Source organism: Stenella coeruleoalba (assembly GCF_951394435.1).
Source record: "Stenella coeruleoalba genome assembly, chromosome: 8".
NCBI classification, from domain to species: Eukaryota; Metazoa; Chordata; class Mammalia; order Artiodactyla; family Delphinidae; genus Stenella; species Stenella coeruleoalba.
The window spans coordinates 25,194,382-25,210,050 of NC_137154.1; the positions used below are offsets into that span (position 1 = coordinate 25,194,382).

Consider the following 15,669-nt stretch of genomic DNA (forward strand, 5'->3'; position numbering starts at 1 on the left):
TTTGTTGGGGAACAGGAAATTGGCATGGTACCAAAGCCTTACTCTGCAACTACTTAACTACTAAGGATGAAATATACCTAAAAAAGAGATGTAATAGTCACCACCTTAACCAAGTGGTCAAACTTGAAATCAAACTAGTAATTTGATGTATCTCCTGGTGTAATACAAAACGAAAAACATATCTATATTATGACATATTCTTGCCAAAATGTGTAACCCGAATCTAATCACTATTTTAGCATACATTTTAGTTTAGGAAACATGGGAAAGAGGAACATATTAAATGATACTACAAGAAAACAATCAGATATATCCAGAATATGGACTATTCCTAGGGACAACTGGTGAACTCTCTTAAAAAATTCATAAAAAATAAAAAGATGGGCAATAACTAGAGATATAACAACTAAATGCAATGCTTGAAATTTGATTGGATCCTGATTTGTAAAAACCTCCTATAAAGACATTTTTGGGCTACTTGGGAAAATTTGAATATGGACTGAATAGTAAATTATACAAGGAAATAATTGTTAATTTTCTTACGTGTGATATGTATTGCAGATATAAAGGAAATTTCTGAGATATTCTCAGAAAACACAAGCTGATTTATTTTGGGATGAAGTGTCACGATGTCTGTGATTTACTTGAAAATTATTTTGCAAAAAACCAAACTATATATGTAAATACATACATATAAAGCTAACATGCCAAAATGTTAGCCATTGGATCAAGATGATGGGTATACAGGTATTCTTTGTATTGTTCTTTGAACTTTTATCTCTTTAAAGCTTTTCATTAAAAATATTGGGAAAAGATATTGGCATTTGAGTCAAACTTTGAAGAAGAGAATGTGAATACTATTCTTCTGTTTTTTTGCGGTACGCGGGCCTCTCACCGTTGTGGCCTCTCCCACTGCAGAGCACAGGCCCCGGACGTGCAGGTTCAGTGGCCATGGCTCACAGGCCTAGCCACTGTGCGGCATGTGGGATCTTTGCGGACCGGGGCACGAACCTGTGTCCCCTGCATCGGCAGGCAGACTCTCAACCACTGCGCCACCAGGGAAGGCCTAGAATATGAATACTATTCTTAAAGACATGTTCTTACACTAGTTCATTTAAGACAAACTTAGAAAACAGAAAAAAAAAAATTATGTGACACAGAGATAACTACTTTTAATGTTTTGAGGCACTATATATATATATATATACATATATATATATATATATATATATACACACACACACAGTCATCCATGGGTATCCCCAATGGATTGGTTCTAGGACCCATCTTCCTGCCCCCTACAGATACCAAAATCTGTGGATGCTCAAAGTGCTTTACATGTATAAAATGTTGTAGTATTTGCATTTAACTTATGACCATCTTTTAAATCCCTTCCAGATTACTTATAATACCTAATACAATGTAAATGCTGTGTAAGTCATTGCAAATACAATGTAAATCCTATGTAAATGGTTGGGAGCAGCAGCAAATTCAATTTTTGCTCTTTGGAACTTTCTGTATTTAAAAAAAATTTTTTTCAATCGATGGTTAGTTGACTCTGAGGATGCAGGATCCACGGATATGGAGGATGGACTGTGTATATTTACATATATATATACATACACTGTACATCCTATATAATGTACACTATTTTTGTATTCTGTTTCTTCACTTTACAACATCATGTATGTCTTTCTGTCAGTAACTGTACATTAGCATCAGTTTACTAGCTACATGACATTCCATTGTAGAGATGTCTTATGATGTACAGTAGTCTCTGCTGCCCTCCACCACCACCCCCGCCCCCCGGCTCCCCACCATCCACAGTTTCAGTTACCTGCGATCAATCTTGGTCTGAAAATATTAAATGGAAAATTCCAGAAATAAACAATTCTTAAATTTTAAGCTGTGTATCGTTCTGAGTAGTGTGATGAAATCTGGTGCCACTTAGCCGTCTTGGTTATCAGCTTGACTGTGGAGGTATCTCAGTGCTTGTGTTAAGTTAACCCTTATTTTACTTAGTAATGGCCCCAAAATGCCAAGGAGTTAGGCTGGCAATTTGGATATGCCAAAGAGAAACTGTAAAGTGCTTTCTTTAAGTAAAAATGTGAAAGTTCTTGCTTTATCAAGGAAAGGAAAAAAATCATGTTCTGAGGTTGCTAAGGTCCATGGAAGAACAAATCCTGTACCTGTGAAATGGTGAAGAAGGAAAAATAAATTCATGCTACTTTTGCTGTTGCACCTCAAATTACAAAGGTTATGGCCATAGTACGTGGTAACTGCTTAGTTAAGGTGGAAAAGGCATTAACACTGTACAATTAGATATTCTGCGAGAGATAAAGCGCACGTGCACAAAAGAGCACAATTCACGTAACTTTTACCAGTTTGTTGTTATAATTGTTCTATTTTATTATTGTTGTTAATCTTCTATTGTTCATAATTTATAAATTAAACTATGATAACATAGGTATGTACAGGAAAAAATAGTATATATAGGGTTTGGTACTACCCCCTGTTTCAGGCATCCACTGGGGGTCTTGGAACATAGGATAAGGGAGCTACAGAGGATAAGAGAGAGGGAGGGATTACAGTGTTTAACTAGTCCTCTATTGTTGGATGGTGCAATAAACATCTGTAATATACACCCTTTGCTCATGTGTCTGATTTCTTGGAAGTGTAAGAATTCAGGCTGTAAAATGTAAAATAGATAGCTAGTGGGAAGGAGCCACACAGCACAGGGAGATAAGCTCAGTGCTTTGTGACCACCAAGAGGGGTGGGAAGGACACATAAGAGGGAGGAGATACGGGGGATATATGTTTATGTATAGCTGATTCACTTTGTTATACAGCAGAAACTAACACACCATTGTAAAGCAATTATACTCCAATAAAGATGTTAAACAACAAAAAAAAGAATTCAGGCTGTGGAAAGGGCAGAGGTGGAAATATGAGCAGAGGCATGGGAGACTGAAAAGAATAAGGAGTGTATGGGAAAGGCTGAATAGTTTACTTTGGACCATTGGCCACTGTAGACGATAGGGTGTTACAAGTCTTATGATGATGCTTGAAGGTAAAAGAGTTTGAGAAGACCTGCTCTCACTTAATCCTGGACTATGCCAAGTACAGTTCCAAGCACTTTTACATGTATAACTTATTTAAATTGCAGGTACTGGGAATTCCCTGGCGGTCCCGTGGTTAGGACTCCACACTTACACTGCTGAGAGTGCAGGTTTCATCCCTGATGGGGGAACTCAGATCCTGCAAGCCTCGTGAAGCGGTAAGAAAAAAGCAGGTATTGGGCTTCCCTGGTGGCGGAGTGGTTGAGAGTCTGCCTGCTGATGCAGAGGACACGGGTTCGTGCCCTGGTCCGGGAAGATCCCACATGCCGCGGAGCGGCTAGGCCCGTGAGCCATGGCCGCTGAGCCTGCGAGTCCGGAGCCTGTGCTCCGCAACGGGAGAGGCCACAACAGTGAGAGGCCCGCGTACAGCAAAAAAAAAAAAAGCAGGTATTATTATTACTCGTAATTATAGGCAAGGAAACTGAGGCACAGAGATGTTTAATTGCCCACGGTTACCCATCTAGCGAGAGATGACGCCAGGTTTCAAATGAATGCAGGCTGGCTCCAGAGCCGAAGCGCTATTATCAAGAACCATGGTGGGATGCTGAGCTTAAAACCTGGGCCTTACTCACTTCAAACCTTAGACACATGAGTAAACGGTGACGGATAAATTAAGATGGGCTTGATCTGTCCCTTTAATACCGCAAAAGCGTGAAGAGCATTAGCTGAGACCATAGAAAACTTCATAGATTCCTTATCTCCGAAATATAGGAAGCATTTAACACTTAGCATTGCTCAATAAGATGGCCAGCTTGCCTGAACTGAACCGATTTGCAGACTTCAACAGTGAAGAGGCGCGCTCCACAGCTTGATAATTAAATTCCAAAAGGCGCGCGAGCCTCCGTGGAAAACAGTTTCCCGCCTCCCAGCCGGTTGCAGCTCGCTCAGCAACAGCCTCTCTACTCGAAGGCCGTGACGTCCCGCGCTTGCATTGGGCCCGCCCCCTGGGATCTTTCTGCTTCTGCGCGGTTGAGTAATCGATGATTTTGCTCTCTTAACTCCGCCCTCTGCCCCGGAAGTTAATGCAGAAGCCACACACCCCTCCTTGGCCGGCCCGGGCGCAGCCATTTTAATTCATATCTGAGTGGGCGGTGGCGGTTCTTGTTGGCGGTCTGGCTCCGCAGGGCAGGGGGCAATTTTAGTTGTTTGGGGGTGGTTTTTAGTTTAATTTTTCTTTTGTAGCTTGGCATCGCGGGCCAGTTCGCACGTTCTAGTCGTCTGAGGCCATGTCAGGAGACGGAGCCACGGAGCAGGTGAGGAAGGAGAGTGGTGGGGCCTCGTGGCGACCTCTTCTCTCTCCGTCTCTGTTCGTCCGAGTTCTCCAGCCATGTTCGCTGAGGAGAAATCAAGGGTCTAATGAGCCCGAAAGACAGGGTTCAGAAGTACGGTGGTAATGGGGAGCAAGATCTGACTGAGATTTAAAACTTTTTTGGCTTCTCTGTCTTAGGCGTTAAGATGAACAAATATTTGATTTAGACAATAGCCAGGAAGCTACTTCGTGCTGTTTAGATTCATGGGACTTCTCCGGTGAGAGTCCTTCCTTTAATACCATTTTGGTGTTAAGGGGTTAGGAATTGATTGTTTTAACGTGTACTCGCTGTTTTCGAAGAACTTGACAGTGTTCCCTTCACCGCCTTTCCGATATATACTGTACCCAGAAAAAGGTTTGAGAAGTAATTTAAGATGAAACTAACCTGGAGAAATAGACTTTTGCATGAGCGAATGAAGAAGGAAGCAGTTTAGGAGTAAGAGCATCGTTATGCTAAGATTTGGGAATTTTGTGGCTTTCTCCTGCTCCTTCCCTTTCTTCTATCAGCATTTCATTTTCATTTTTCCAACGAAACAAGTAATTGTAGAATTTGATAAATCGGAAATGAGAAGTATGTTTGGGCCACTGTAAGTAAAAGCATCTGTTTTTTAGTACTGGATATGTGATATCTAAGTATTTTAAAATTCAGATTCTTAATTAAATGATTTGTTTCTTTTGCTCATTATTCAGAATTTTGTAGGATAGTATTTACCTTTGAGTTTGAAAGAGGAAACTGGTGTTTTATGGAAGCTGTCAATTTATTTTTCGTTTCAAGTCTGGTATGTTTAGGTAAATAGTTTTTAAAATGGAGGTTAGCTAGACTGCAGTCTCAATTTCCTGAAATTTCCCATTGCCATAGCAACGAAATACACTTAGGTTTTCGTTTTTGAAGTCCCCAGCTTTTAACGTGGGGGCTGTTCTTGGAGGTTGACAGAGATGAGGCAGAACTGGCGTGTTCCTATTGAATAGGGTGACTGTAAATTTTATTATGTCGGGAAAGTTTGGCTAAACTGAATTTTGTGTTTGCTCGTCGACTGATTTCAGTCCTGAAATTTTCACAGTATTTACATTTTACATGCTGTTAGAATGCCCAAGAATGCCAAGTCTTAAAATCGTTATGTCAAGTCTGTTTTTGTATACCTACCCTTTTTCTGGGCTCATGTTTTGTCACCTGAAAGTAGAGGAGGAGTAATGTACTGAGGTGTTCATTGAAAGCTTCCCGAATTCATTGTTAATTTTTAAATTTATCTAAAATTGTAAACACACTGAAATGTTGCCATGACCTTTCATTTCAGAACTGTGGTGTTTTAAGTGGGAGAGAAGGTGGTAAAAATTTAAAGAAAAAAATTTCACCCAAAAGTTTTTATGTGTAAAGTTTAGGACAAGGAAAAGTGCAGTGAACAACTGCAGTACAGTTCTTCACCTAGAATCGACAGTTGTTGAGTGTTTTGCCATATTTGCTTTATCTCCTTGTATATATTTATTTGAACGTAAGTGACATATTCAGCCCCCCTTATTTCAGCATTCTCTTATACAGTATAAGGCCTTATTGCTGTTATATAACCATTATACCATTTCCCACCTAAGAAAATTAATAGCAATACCGTATCATTACTAAAAGTAAGTCCTAAGAATGTGATTCATAGGGTTTTATTATTTTAAAAATCAGAATCTACACTAATATGTATAAAATGGATAACTAATAAGAACCTGCTATGTAAAAAAATAAAATTAAATTAAAAAAAAATCAGAATCTCGTCTAGGTTAGTTGCATCATTTGGTTATGTCTCTTGAATCGTTCTTCTTTCTTCTCCCCTAGGATATTTATTGTCTATTTGAAGAATCCAGAACAGTTCTCTTGCAGAACTTCTCATTTTATGTCTGGGCTTATTTGATTTGTGTTTGTGTGGTGTCATTTAACTTGTCCCCTCATCTTCTGTATTTCCTGAAAATTATGGTTATGTCTAAACTCAGAGCTTTGATAGTATTCAGGTTAAATATTTTTGTGTAGAATACTTTATAACATCACATCAAAAGGCACTTCATGCTAGGTTCCAGTGTTAGTAATGGTTAAGTTTGCTCACTTGGTCAGGGTTAGGGTAATGACTGCTGGATCTCTTCATTGTAAAGGATTATTTTCCCCTTTGCAGTTAGTAATCTGTGGGTTGATAACTGTGTTCCTCAGTAACCTTTTATCTAGTTATTTATCATCAATTGATAATCTTTAAATAAATCAGTTGTTTCCTTGAAAGTGGCAAATGGTGGTTTTTAAAAAAATCCTATTCTGTCTCTACTTACTGGCTCATATTTTTTCCTCAAAGATGAAATTCCTTTTTTCTTTTCCCCTCCTTTTAAAAGATTGAGGATAGCTGTGGATTCATGGGGTTTCTCTGTATTTACTATGTTAAAATCAGCTATAACCTTTTCTTTTTCTTTTCTTTTTTTTGTTTTTTAAATGCTTAACTTGTCCTAGCCTTTATGGTGCCTCCTATATGCTATATATTTTTTCCATCAGTCAGTAAGACATGTTTTGACATCTGATGATCAACAGATAGTTATCTTCATATAATCTTTTAAACTCTTTAAAGATACATTTCAAACATGCAAGAAAAAAAGAATAGTATAACGTATGATGTTTCTATCATAGAGCTTCAACTCACAGCAAAACATGTTTTCTCCATACTTTCACTTACTCTCCCCACCTCTATTACTTTGAAGCAAATCGCAGATGCTGTATTATTCAACTTTAACTGAAATGGTAATTAAATGATACCTTAAAAAGTGACATGATCAAAAATAGGAATCAGCTCGCTTGATGTGTAAGGCAACAGTTAATGAAAATTTAGAGGAAAAATGAGATGATGGACAAGGAAAAAAAAGACTAAACAAAACTGAAGAATAATAAGAAAAACATCAAAACCACTCTGAATCATGGATTTGCTTTGGAAAGATGGTAAGGGTGGGATAGAGAAAGAATCCTGTGAGATATGAATTACAGATTTATTTTAGCTGGTTAGCATTGAAACTCAAAAAAAAGTTTTGTTCAGTAAACCTGATAATATCTTAAATTTGTTATTCAAAAATATAGATGGTCCTTTCTTCGTACTGAATCTCTAGACTTGTGCTGTATGAAAGAGGGAAGTGATTGTAGACAAGCAAAATCACAGCTAAGGTTTATTGTGATTTTTTTTTTTTTTTAACTCTTGTAAGGAAGTTCTGTTTTACATTTAGAGGGCTATTTAAATTACCTTGCAGTTTTGGTGCGTATTCTTCTGGAGCTTCGTGTTTACTGTTTTTGTCAGTTTAATGGTGACAAAACCACCTGCATATAGGTTTTGTTAGGTTTTCCCCCTAACAAAAGCACATCTGGTTCCCGTGTGGAATTATGGCTATATTTTTATCGTGTACATTTTTTTTTTACTGCTTGATTCAACTTCTGATCTCATTCTTCACTCCATTTTACCTTGTGCATCACGTCTACAGAATTTAATAGGCTATTGGTTAGAGTTTCTCCACTGGGTTTTGAGTTGAAAGGCTGCCTTAGTTATTCACCATTGCACCTTAAAAACCTAGAAACACTGTTTTGATAATTAAAGGTGTTCACTAAATAAATGGATAAATTTTTGCATTCAGGCTATATGTTACAAAATTTTAAAGAATTGTATCTTTTGGGAATACAGGTGCTTATAATTATTGTTAATAATTAATACAAAGTAAAATATTTTGGGGCATAAGAGTGAATGGTTTCTCAAGTTTTGTTATATGTATTTGGCCAAGTCAATTCCCATGAACCTTTAAGTCCCTAAAATTCTGTTTCTACACTTTTGTGTTTTAGGAATAAGATTTGAGTTTTCAAACAATTCATAGCCTATTCTAGAATTAGGAAGGCCTAAAGTATAAAAAGAATGATCCTTACTTCGGAAAAATTGCATGACTTGAAGGAGCACAAATTAATTGCCAATAATTCTTAACAAAAGGGGAATTTAGGGCCATAAATAATTGTTTTGCTTTGGGTGAAAAATAAGTTTAGTAAGATATAGAAAATATGAAAAATATGTGTTCGATTATATACTTACTAATGAGGAAAGAAAGATGAAACACTCAATGTTGAAACCTGATTTATTTTGTTGAGTAACCATTAATATCTAGTAGGGCTTAAAGGGAAATAGTGCCAATTTTAAACCCAAGTGGATGTGTGTGGAGGTTAGAAGAGGGAGGGAAAGGCCAAGAATATATGTTATAACAACAGTGTGTTCTTTGGATCCAATTATTCTTATCTGTTGTTAACAAAAGCTTTCTGTAATAGCCTTTCCTACTTTTTCCCCCCTCCTATTTTAAGATACTTAGTATAATAGTTTGGGGCAGGCAAATTTGATTTGATCTTATTGTTAATATTTCTTGAGGAAACTGACTACATAGAATACTCTATTTGGCAGTAATTATTCCTAAGAGAGATTGATCTGTGTTTACAGAAATATTGGTTTTCCGGAGAAGTACAACAGAAGGAGATTGTGTTAGAAGAGATTGCATTCCCTCAGCATTAGGAATACAGAAATTTACATCCTAGGTAGACCTTCCAGAATGGCAAAATCTGTTCAGATGTTTGTACCTATTCAGTGGATGATTGGAAAAAACAGTTCATAGTTTTAAGCTTTTCTGCCATTGTCTCTAAATCTTTATTCCTCTTTAGACAAGACCTAGTTGTGAATTTGAGTCTTTTTGTTTTTACTGAACAGTTGGTAATGGTGTGAGAATTGATTTTAAAATAGATTTTAGTTAAACAAATGTTTAAACTATTTTTAGATTAATGGATAGGTTATAATCAGCAGTAAATATTGAATAAAACCAGAAGCGTAAAGCTGTGTCTAATTGTTGTTTTCTAATGTTTCACTTAGTTTATCAAGTGAATTAATATTTTGGCTACTCCTGGTCTGAAGCTGCATTTTTCAAATTCTAAAATATTAAGACATTTATTTATAGTTTGTAGCTGTTTGTTTCCTGGGGGATGAATAAACAAATTTAATAAGCAAATATGATAAGTATAATTATTTAGACCAATAACCATTAGCCTATTTTTTCTTTAAGTTTTTGAATTGTTTGCATGTTTAGTAGATTTTAGTCTTTGGAAGGTTTGAATGGATTATATACAGGATACATATTCAGATTCATTCACAAAAAACATCTAGAGTTTTGTTGCATTGGTAAAGGAACATAGGACTAAGCTGGCGTCCAGTATTAATGTCCTCTGTCACATAAAATGCTTAATTCTCTAGGCATATGAATCGACTCAGTTATTACTTGCAGATAGTCTTGCAGAGCGCTACCCTAGTCTACTTTTAACTTTGAAAAAAGACTACCAAGACAGACTTAAGAGTTGGAATGTATGTATTTGCAGTTTTCTTAATGTTTTAACAACAACAACAAAAGGAATGACTTAGGTCTGATTCCACTTTATTTTTGAGGAAACACCACATTTGGAAAAAAATATATTTACAGAACAGATGGATTAGGTGGTGTTTCTCAGAATGGAGTCCATGGTCCATTGCATCACATTCACTTAGGTGCTTTATAAAAGTATAGGTGCCGGGCTTCCCTGGTGGCGCAGTGGTTGAGAGTCCGCCTTCCGATGCAGGGCACACAGGTTCGTGCCCCGGTCCGGGAGGATCCCACATGCCGCGGAGCTGCTGGGCCCGTGAGCCATGGCCGCTGAGCCTGCGCGTCTGGAACCTGTGCTCCGCAATGGGAGAGGCCGCAGCAGTGAGAGGCCCGCGTACCGCAAAAAAAAAAAAAAAAAAAAAATGTATAGGTGCTTATACCTCAATTTCAGACGTACTATCAATGTAATAGATTCTGTAGGTGAGGCTGAGAATCTTCATTGGAAATGAGTATCACATGTGATTTTTATGTAAATGAAAGTTTGCAAATCACTTAGGTTAGGGATTGAAGCTACTTGGACCTTCAAAGTTGGTTTTGAACACATTGATAAAATAAATGGAGAGGGCTTCCCTGGTGGCGCAGTGGTTGAGAGTCCGCCTGCCGATGCAGGGGACACGGGTTTGTTCCCCGGTCCGGGAAGGCCCCGCCTGCCGCGGAGCGGCTGGGCCTGTGGGCCATGGCCGCTGAGCCTGCGCGTCCGGAGCCTGGGCTTCGCAACGGGAGAGGCCACAACAGTGAGAGGCCCGTGTACCGCAAAAAAATAATAATAGTAATAATAATAAAAAATAAATAAATAAATGGAGAAAAACATTGCAGATTATTTGAGGATGGTTAGGCCTTTGATAGTATTTTTACTGATTTTTCTCTAGTCACTCATTATCCTTAATAGTGGAAAGTACTCATTACAAAACTAGTTTTGAGACTCTTCTCTGCTTGTTCTGTTGCAAAAACCAGCAAAAATCTTGGTCAAAAAGCTAATATAGGTTTACATCCTTTAATTTACTGCATTCCTCCCTGCATACTTTTGATGTTTATCACTTGGTTTAAATTTTCACTGACCTCTAGTTTAACTTAATTTCCATATGACCTCCAGCATAACACCCTCCCCCATTTACCACAAAAATAGCTGTTTGGAGAAAGAGAAGTACCCTTTTTTTCCTGTCCAGGTTTTACTTCCCTTGTGGAAATGGAAAGAAGGAATTAAATTAGATTATAAATTATTTAATCATTAATATAATAGTGTCTGTCACTTCTCCACACCACACGCCATTAACAACCACCTGATATAAATTAAGCTATCGTATAGAAAGAAAGTGGTTTGCAGCTTAACTCGGTTTCCCAGAGGCTACATGACATATCCACAGTTATACGAAAAGGCTATTAAAAATGTTGCTCCCTTTTCCAACTACATAATTGTAGTTTTGTGGTCTTATACTTCATCAAAAACAATATATTGCAAAAGGTTGAAAGCAGAAGCAGATGTCTTCTATTCAGCCAGACATTAAAGAGATCAGAAAAATGTAAAACAGCGCCATTTTCACTATTTTTTTTAAATTTTGGAAAATATTTTAAAATAGAAGTTTATTTTAAATGAATTAACACATTAAAATCTTTACAGTTTTAATTTTTAGTATGATAATGTTGATTTAACCCCCACATTTTAAAAATAGTCTCTGGGTCCTCATTTTTAAGAGTGCAAAGTGATTCTTTATAAGAAGTTTGAGAACTGTTGAAAGGAGCCTGTGAGACAATGTCATAAGTTCTATTTCTGAGTTAGCTTCACAAAACAAAAGGTTAAATATAGAAAGTAAAAAGACAACCAGGTGAATGGGAGAAAATTTTTGTATATCGTATATCCAATAAAGGACTAGTATATAATATGTAAAGGACTCTTGCAGTGCAATAACAAAAAAGAATTAAAAATGGCAAGCAATCTGAAAAGACCCTTCTCTAAATATATACGAAAGCCAATAAGAACATGAAAAGTGCTGAACTTCATTAGCCACCAGGGAAATAAAGATCAAAACCACAATGAGTTATCACTTCACCTGCTCGGATGGTTATACTCATCAAAAAGATGGATAATAACAAGTGTTGGTGGGGATGTAGAGAAATTGGAGCCCTCACACTGGTGGGACTGTAAAATGGTTCAATCGCTTTGGAAAACAGTCTGGCAGTTCTTCAAAATGTTATGCAGAGATTTGCTTTTTGACCTAGCAATTTCACTTCTAGGTATATACCTAAGTAAAAAGAAAACACAAAACGAATTCCACTCAAAAACTGGAAATAATTCAAATGTCCATCAACTGATTAATAATAAAATGTGGGATATCCATGCAATGGAATACTTAGCAATAGAAAGGAAAGTACTGATATATGATAAGCATGAACCTTGCAAACATGCAAAGTGAAAGTCAGAAACAAAACACATTGCATGATATCATTTACATGAAATACCTGCACATCTATAGAAACAAAGTAGATTGGTGGTTGCCTAGGGCTAGGGGGATTGGGAAATGGGATTGCCTGTTAATGGGTACCGGTTTTTATTTAGGGTGATAAAAATGTTTTAAAATTTATTATGATGGTGAATATACTAAATTTAAGCCATTGAATCTTACACTTTAAATGAGTGAATTGTATGGAATGTGATTATGTCTTAATAAAGCCATTATTAAAAATGAAAAAGGTCAAACATGTATAATGTATCCTATCTCCATACTTTAAGCCAGTTGTACACGGGTTATTATTCACATAGAAAAGTTGATATTTTAGCAGTACACTACGACTAGAAAAACAGTTCATAGAACAGGTACTGGAGGTAGTTCCCCAGCAACATTTTCGCCTTATACAAAAAAAAGTCCGTCGTCTACTTCACAATTTTTTCTGATTTTTGTACCCGTTTGAAATAGTATATGTTGGTGTGTATGTGTATACTCCTTACAGTTGTGTTATTTTTCTGGTTTTTAAAATTGTGCAAATCAAAGAAGTTCCCACTGTCCTACTAGTATCATTAAATGTGCATGCCTTGGGAACTGAACTAGTCCAGCTTTTGTTTTGCTCATTTGATTTGGGGCCCATCCTACTCCCCATTATCATCCCCCTGAAGAATGATAATGGGATTACAGATATTCCAAAGACAAAAGCTGGATTTTGATAGCGTTTCTTTATGGTAATGTTTTTGGGACATGTAAGCATGAGACGGCTCTTCTTTTGCTATAACTAAGGAGAGTTCTGACCTCATTCCATTACAAATGGGCACTGAAAACTTGCAACAAGTTTTCTTAAAGTGACCCATTTCTCTGATCTGGCAACGGATTCAGGAAATAATATTACAAGTCCATTCTTTATGGAGACTCAGTCTCCTTGTGGATACTAGAAAACTGTTCAATTTTCATTTGCTTTACAGCAGTGTGGTAACCAGGCCACAAAACAAAAATGTTATGCTCTTGGTTACCCAATTGACTCATAGCTGTGGTGATGGATGACTTTTTATTGTGAGAATTAAATGTGGCCTTTAACTACCAGAGGATACTCTTGGCCATTTTGGTTACCTTCTGTTGTTAATTAATTCAGTTGATTGAGAATTATCTAAATAGATTGTTTTATGAATATTTAACTACATCCTTGTCCAGAGGAAAACATTTAGGGTTATAAGAGATTCTGTGAAGAGCTGAGCCATAATTCTGCTGGATTCTAACTGGACTTCGGGCAGATTCATGTAAAATGTAGTTATATTTTTTATTATGAAATGGGGTTATCAGTTGCTTAACGAAGAGTGACAATGCCTAACATAGTAGATGCTCAATAGATGTTTTTTTAATATCTGATCCAACATCCTTTCCATGGGGTTCTTGGGTCCCTGGTAACCTCTTCCCTCAGGTGTCTGTGGATAGAATTTTAGGGGTTCTCTGAACTTGAATGGGCAAAATAAAAGTTTTCACTAATCTCTAACTGAAATTGAGCCTTTCCTTCTATTACGAATGTAGGCAAGAAACCACACTAGTAGCGTTAGCAATAGCTGTGTGACTGGGACAGATGTATTCAAAGTACTGTTGGCACTCATCACTAGACTCGCCACTAGATTTTGTTGTGTTAAGTATTTATTACAATATAAACTTTGTTTAAAAATATTTTGATAATTACATTTCAGTATAATTGGTTTCCTTTGAAATCCTGCATAGTTTATTTTGTGTATTTAAGAACATTATGCCTAGAAAGGCCATAGGCTTCTCTAGATTGCAGGAAGTTTCAGCAGCACACACAAAAAAAGTTTGGAATCCCTAGGGAGCCATAATTTTCAACTGAGGCTGCACATTAGAACCTCCTGGAGAGTTTTTTTTTTTTGAGCATCTTTTTAAATTCCCTTTACCCCAGGTGATTCTGATGTGCTGCCAGGGTTGAGAATCACTAAGTGAATGGCTTGTTTTATTTTGTAAGGAGACATTTATACTTGCTGCAATTATGCTGGTCAGATATTAGATGCTATCTTCTGAGTTTCTCTGTTCTTTTGCAGATTATGGCATACATTATCTAATTTTGGTAGGTTAATTTTCAGCAAGTGGATTTGAGTGATTTGGCCTCCCACCAGACTGCTTTGAAACACTAATTGTTAGCATTGATTAATTTAGCTGATTTTTAATTCCTGATTTAAAGTTCCTGTATCACATTTACTTCTTATTTTACCGTTAACATATTAGAGTTGATATCTTACGAATCCTAGTTTATTTTAAAGTATTTTTAAAGTTTGTCAAGAAGTAAACCGTTTGAAAGAAATCTTATTTTGTTGTATCCCAAGTGCCCATTCAGCAATGTCTGGCACACACTAGGCACTGAACAAATATTTCTCAGGTGAACAGTAAAAATTCAAACAGCAGAAGAGTATACAGTGTGTGAAGTACGCTTGTATGTGCTGTGTGTGTCTCCCCATCCACTCCTGTTTTTTTAACCAGCTATTATGGAGATTGTTTGATGTTGCTGTTTATAGAGCTGCATTGCTTTGTTCCTTTTAGTGACTACGGATTCCATAATTTATTTAGCCAGTTCTTTTACACATGATTATTTAAATTATTCCTAGTCTTACACAACAACAAACAGCCACATAGCTGATTACTGTCCTGTGTACATCTTTGTGTACGTGTAGAGTAGGGTAAGTTGTCAGAACTGGAATTCAGGGTCAGATATTCATGTTAAATTTTGGTCAGTATTACTGCTTGTTCCTGCCAACAATTCGAGAATGTCTGTTTCTATTGATATATATCCTTGCCAGTGCAATGTTAATTATAAAACACCTTTGTGGGTGCTTAAAACTTAACCTTCCAATGCAGGGGGTGCAGGTTCAATCCCTGGTCAGGGTGCTAAGGTCCCACGTGCATGGCCCAAAAACCAAAACATAAAACAGAAGCAATATTGTAACAAATTCAATAAAGACTTTAAAAATGGTCCACATATGAAATGAGTAGCGTTGACATATATACACTACCAAATGTAAAATAGATAGCTAGTGGGAAGCAGCTGCATCGCACGTGGAGATCAGGTCAGCGCTTTGTGACCACCTAGAGGGATGGGATAGGGAGGGTGGGAGAGAGACGCAAGAGGGAGGGGATATGGGGATATATGTATACATATAGCTGATTATACAGCAGAAACTAACACAACATTGTAAAGCAGTTATACTCCAGTAAAGATGTTAAAATGGTCCACATCAAAAAAAATCTTTAAAAAAACCCAGAAACACCCTTGATCTCTGTCTTGTGACTTACATTTGTATTGCTTTCGAGTGTTTAAAGTTCATTGTTCTTTTTC

The 15,669-nt window shown here is 36.9% G+C and overlaps 1 protein-coding gene across 1 annotated transcript in view; it reads left to right on the forward strand.

Moving 5' to 3' along the window:
- The first annotated feature begins 4,217 nt into the window (after nucleotides 1-4,217).
- CSTF3 (cleavage stimulation factor subunit 3) overlaps nucleotides 4,218-15,669 on the forward strand; it is a 70,901-nt gene continuing 59,449 nt past the window's right edge. The window contains exon 1 of the mRNA XM_079930092.1: nucleotides 4,218-4,372. Within this exon, the coding sequence (XP_079786218.1) occupies nucleotides 4,346-4,372 (27 nt within the window). The 5' untranslated portion in view covers nucleotides 4,218-4,345. The remainder of the gene's footprint in view (nucleotides 4,373-15,669) is intronic.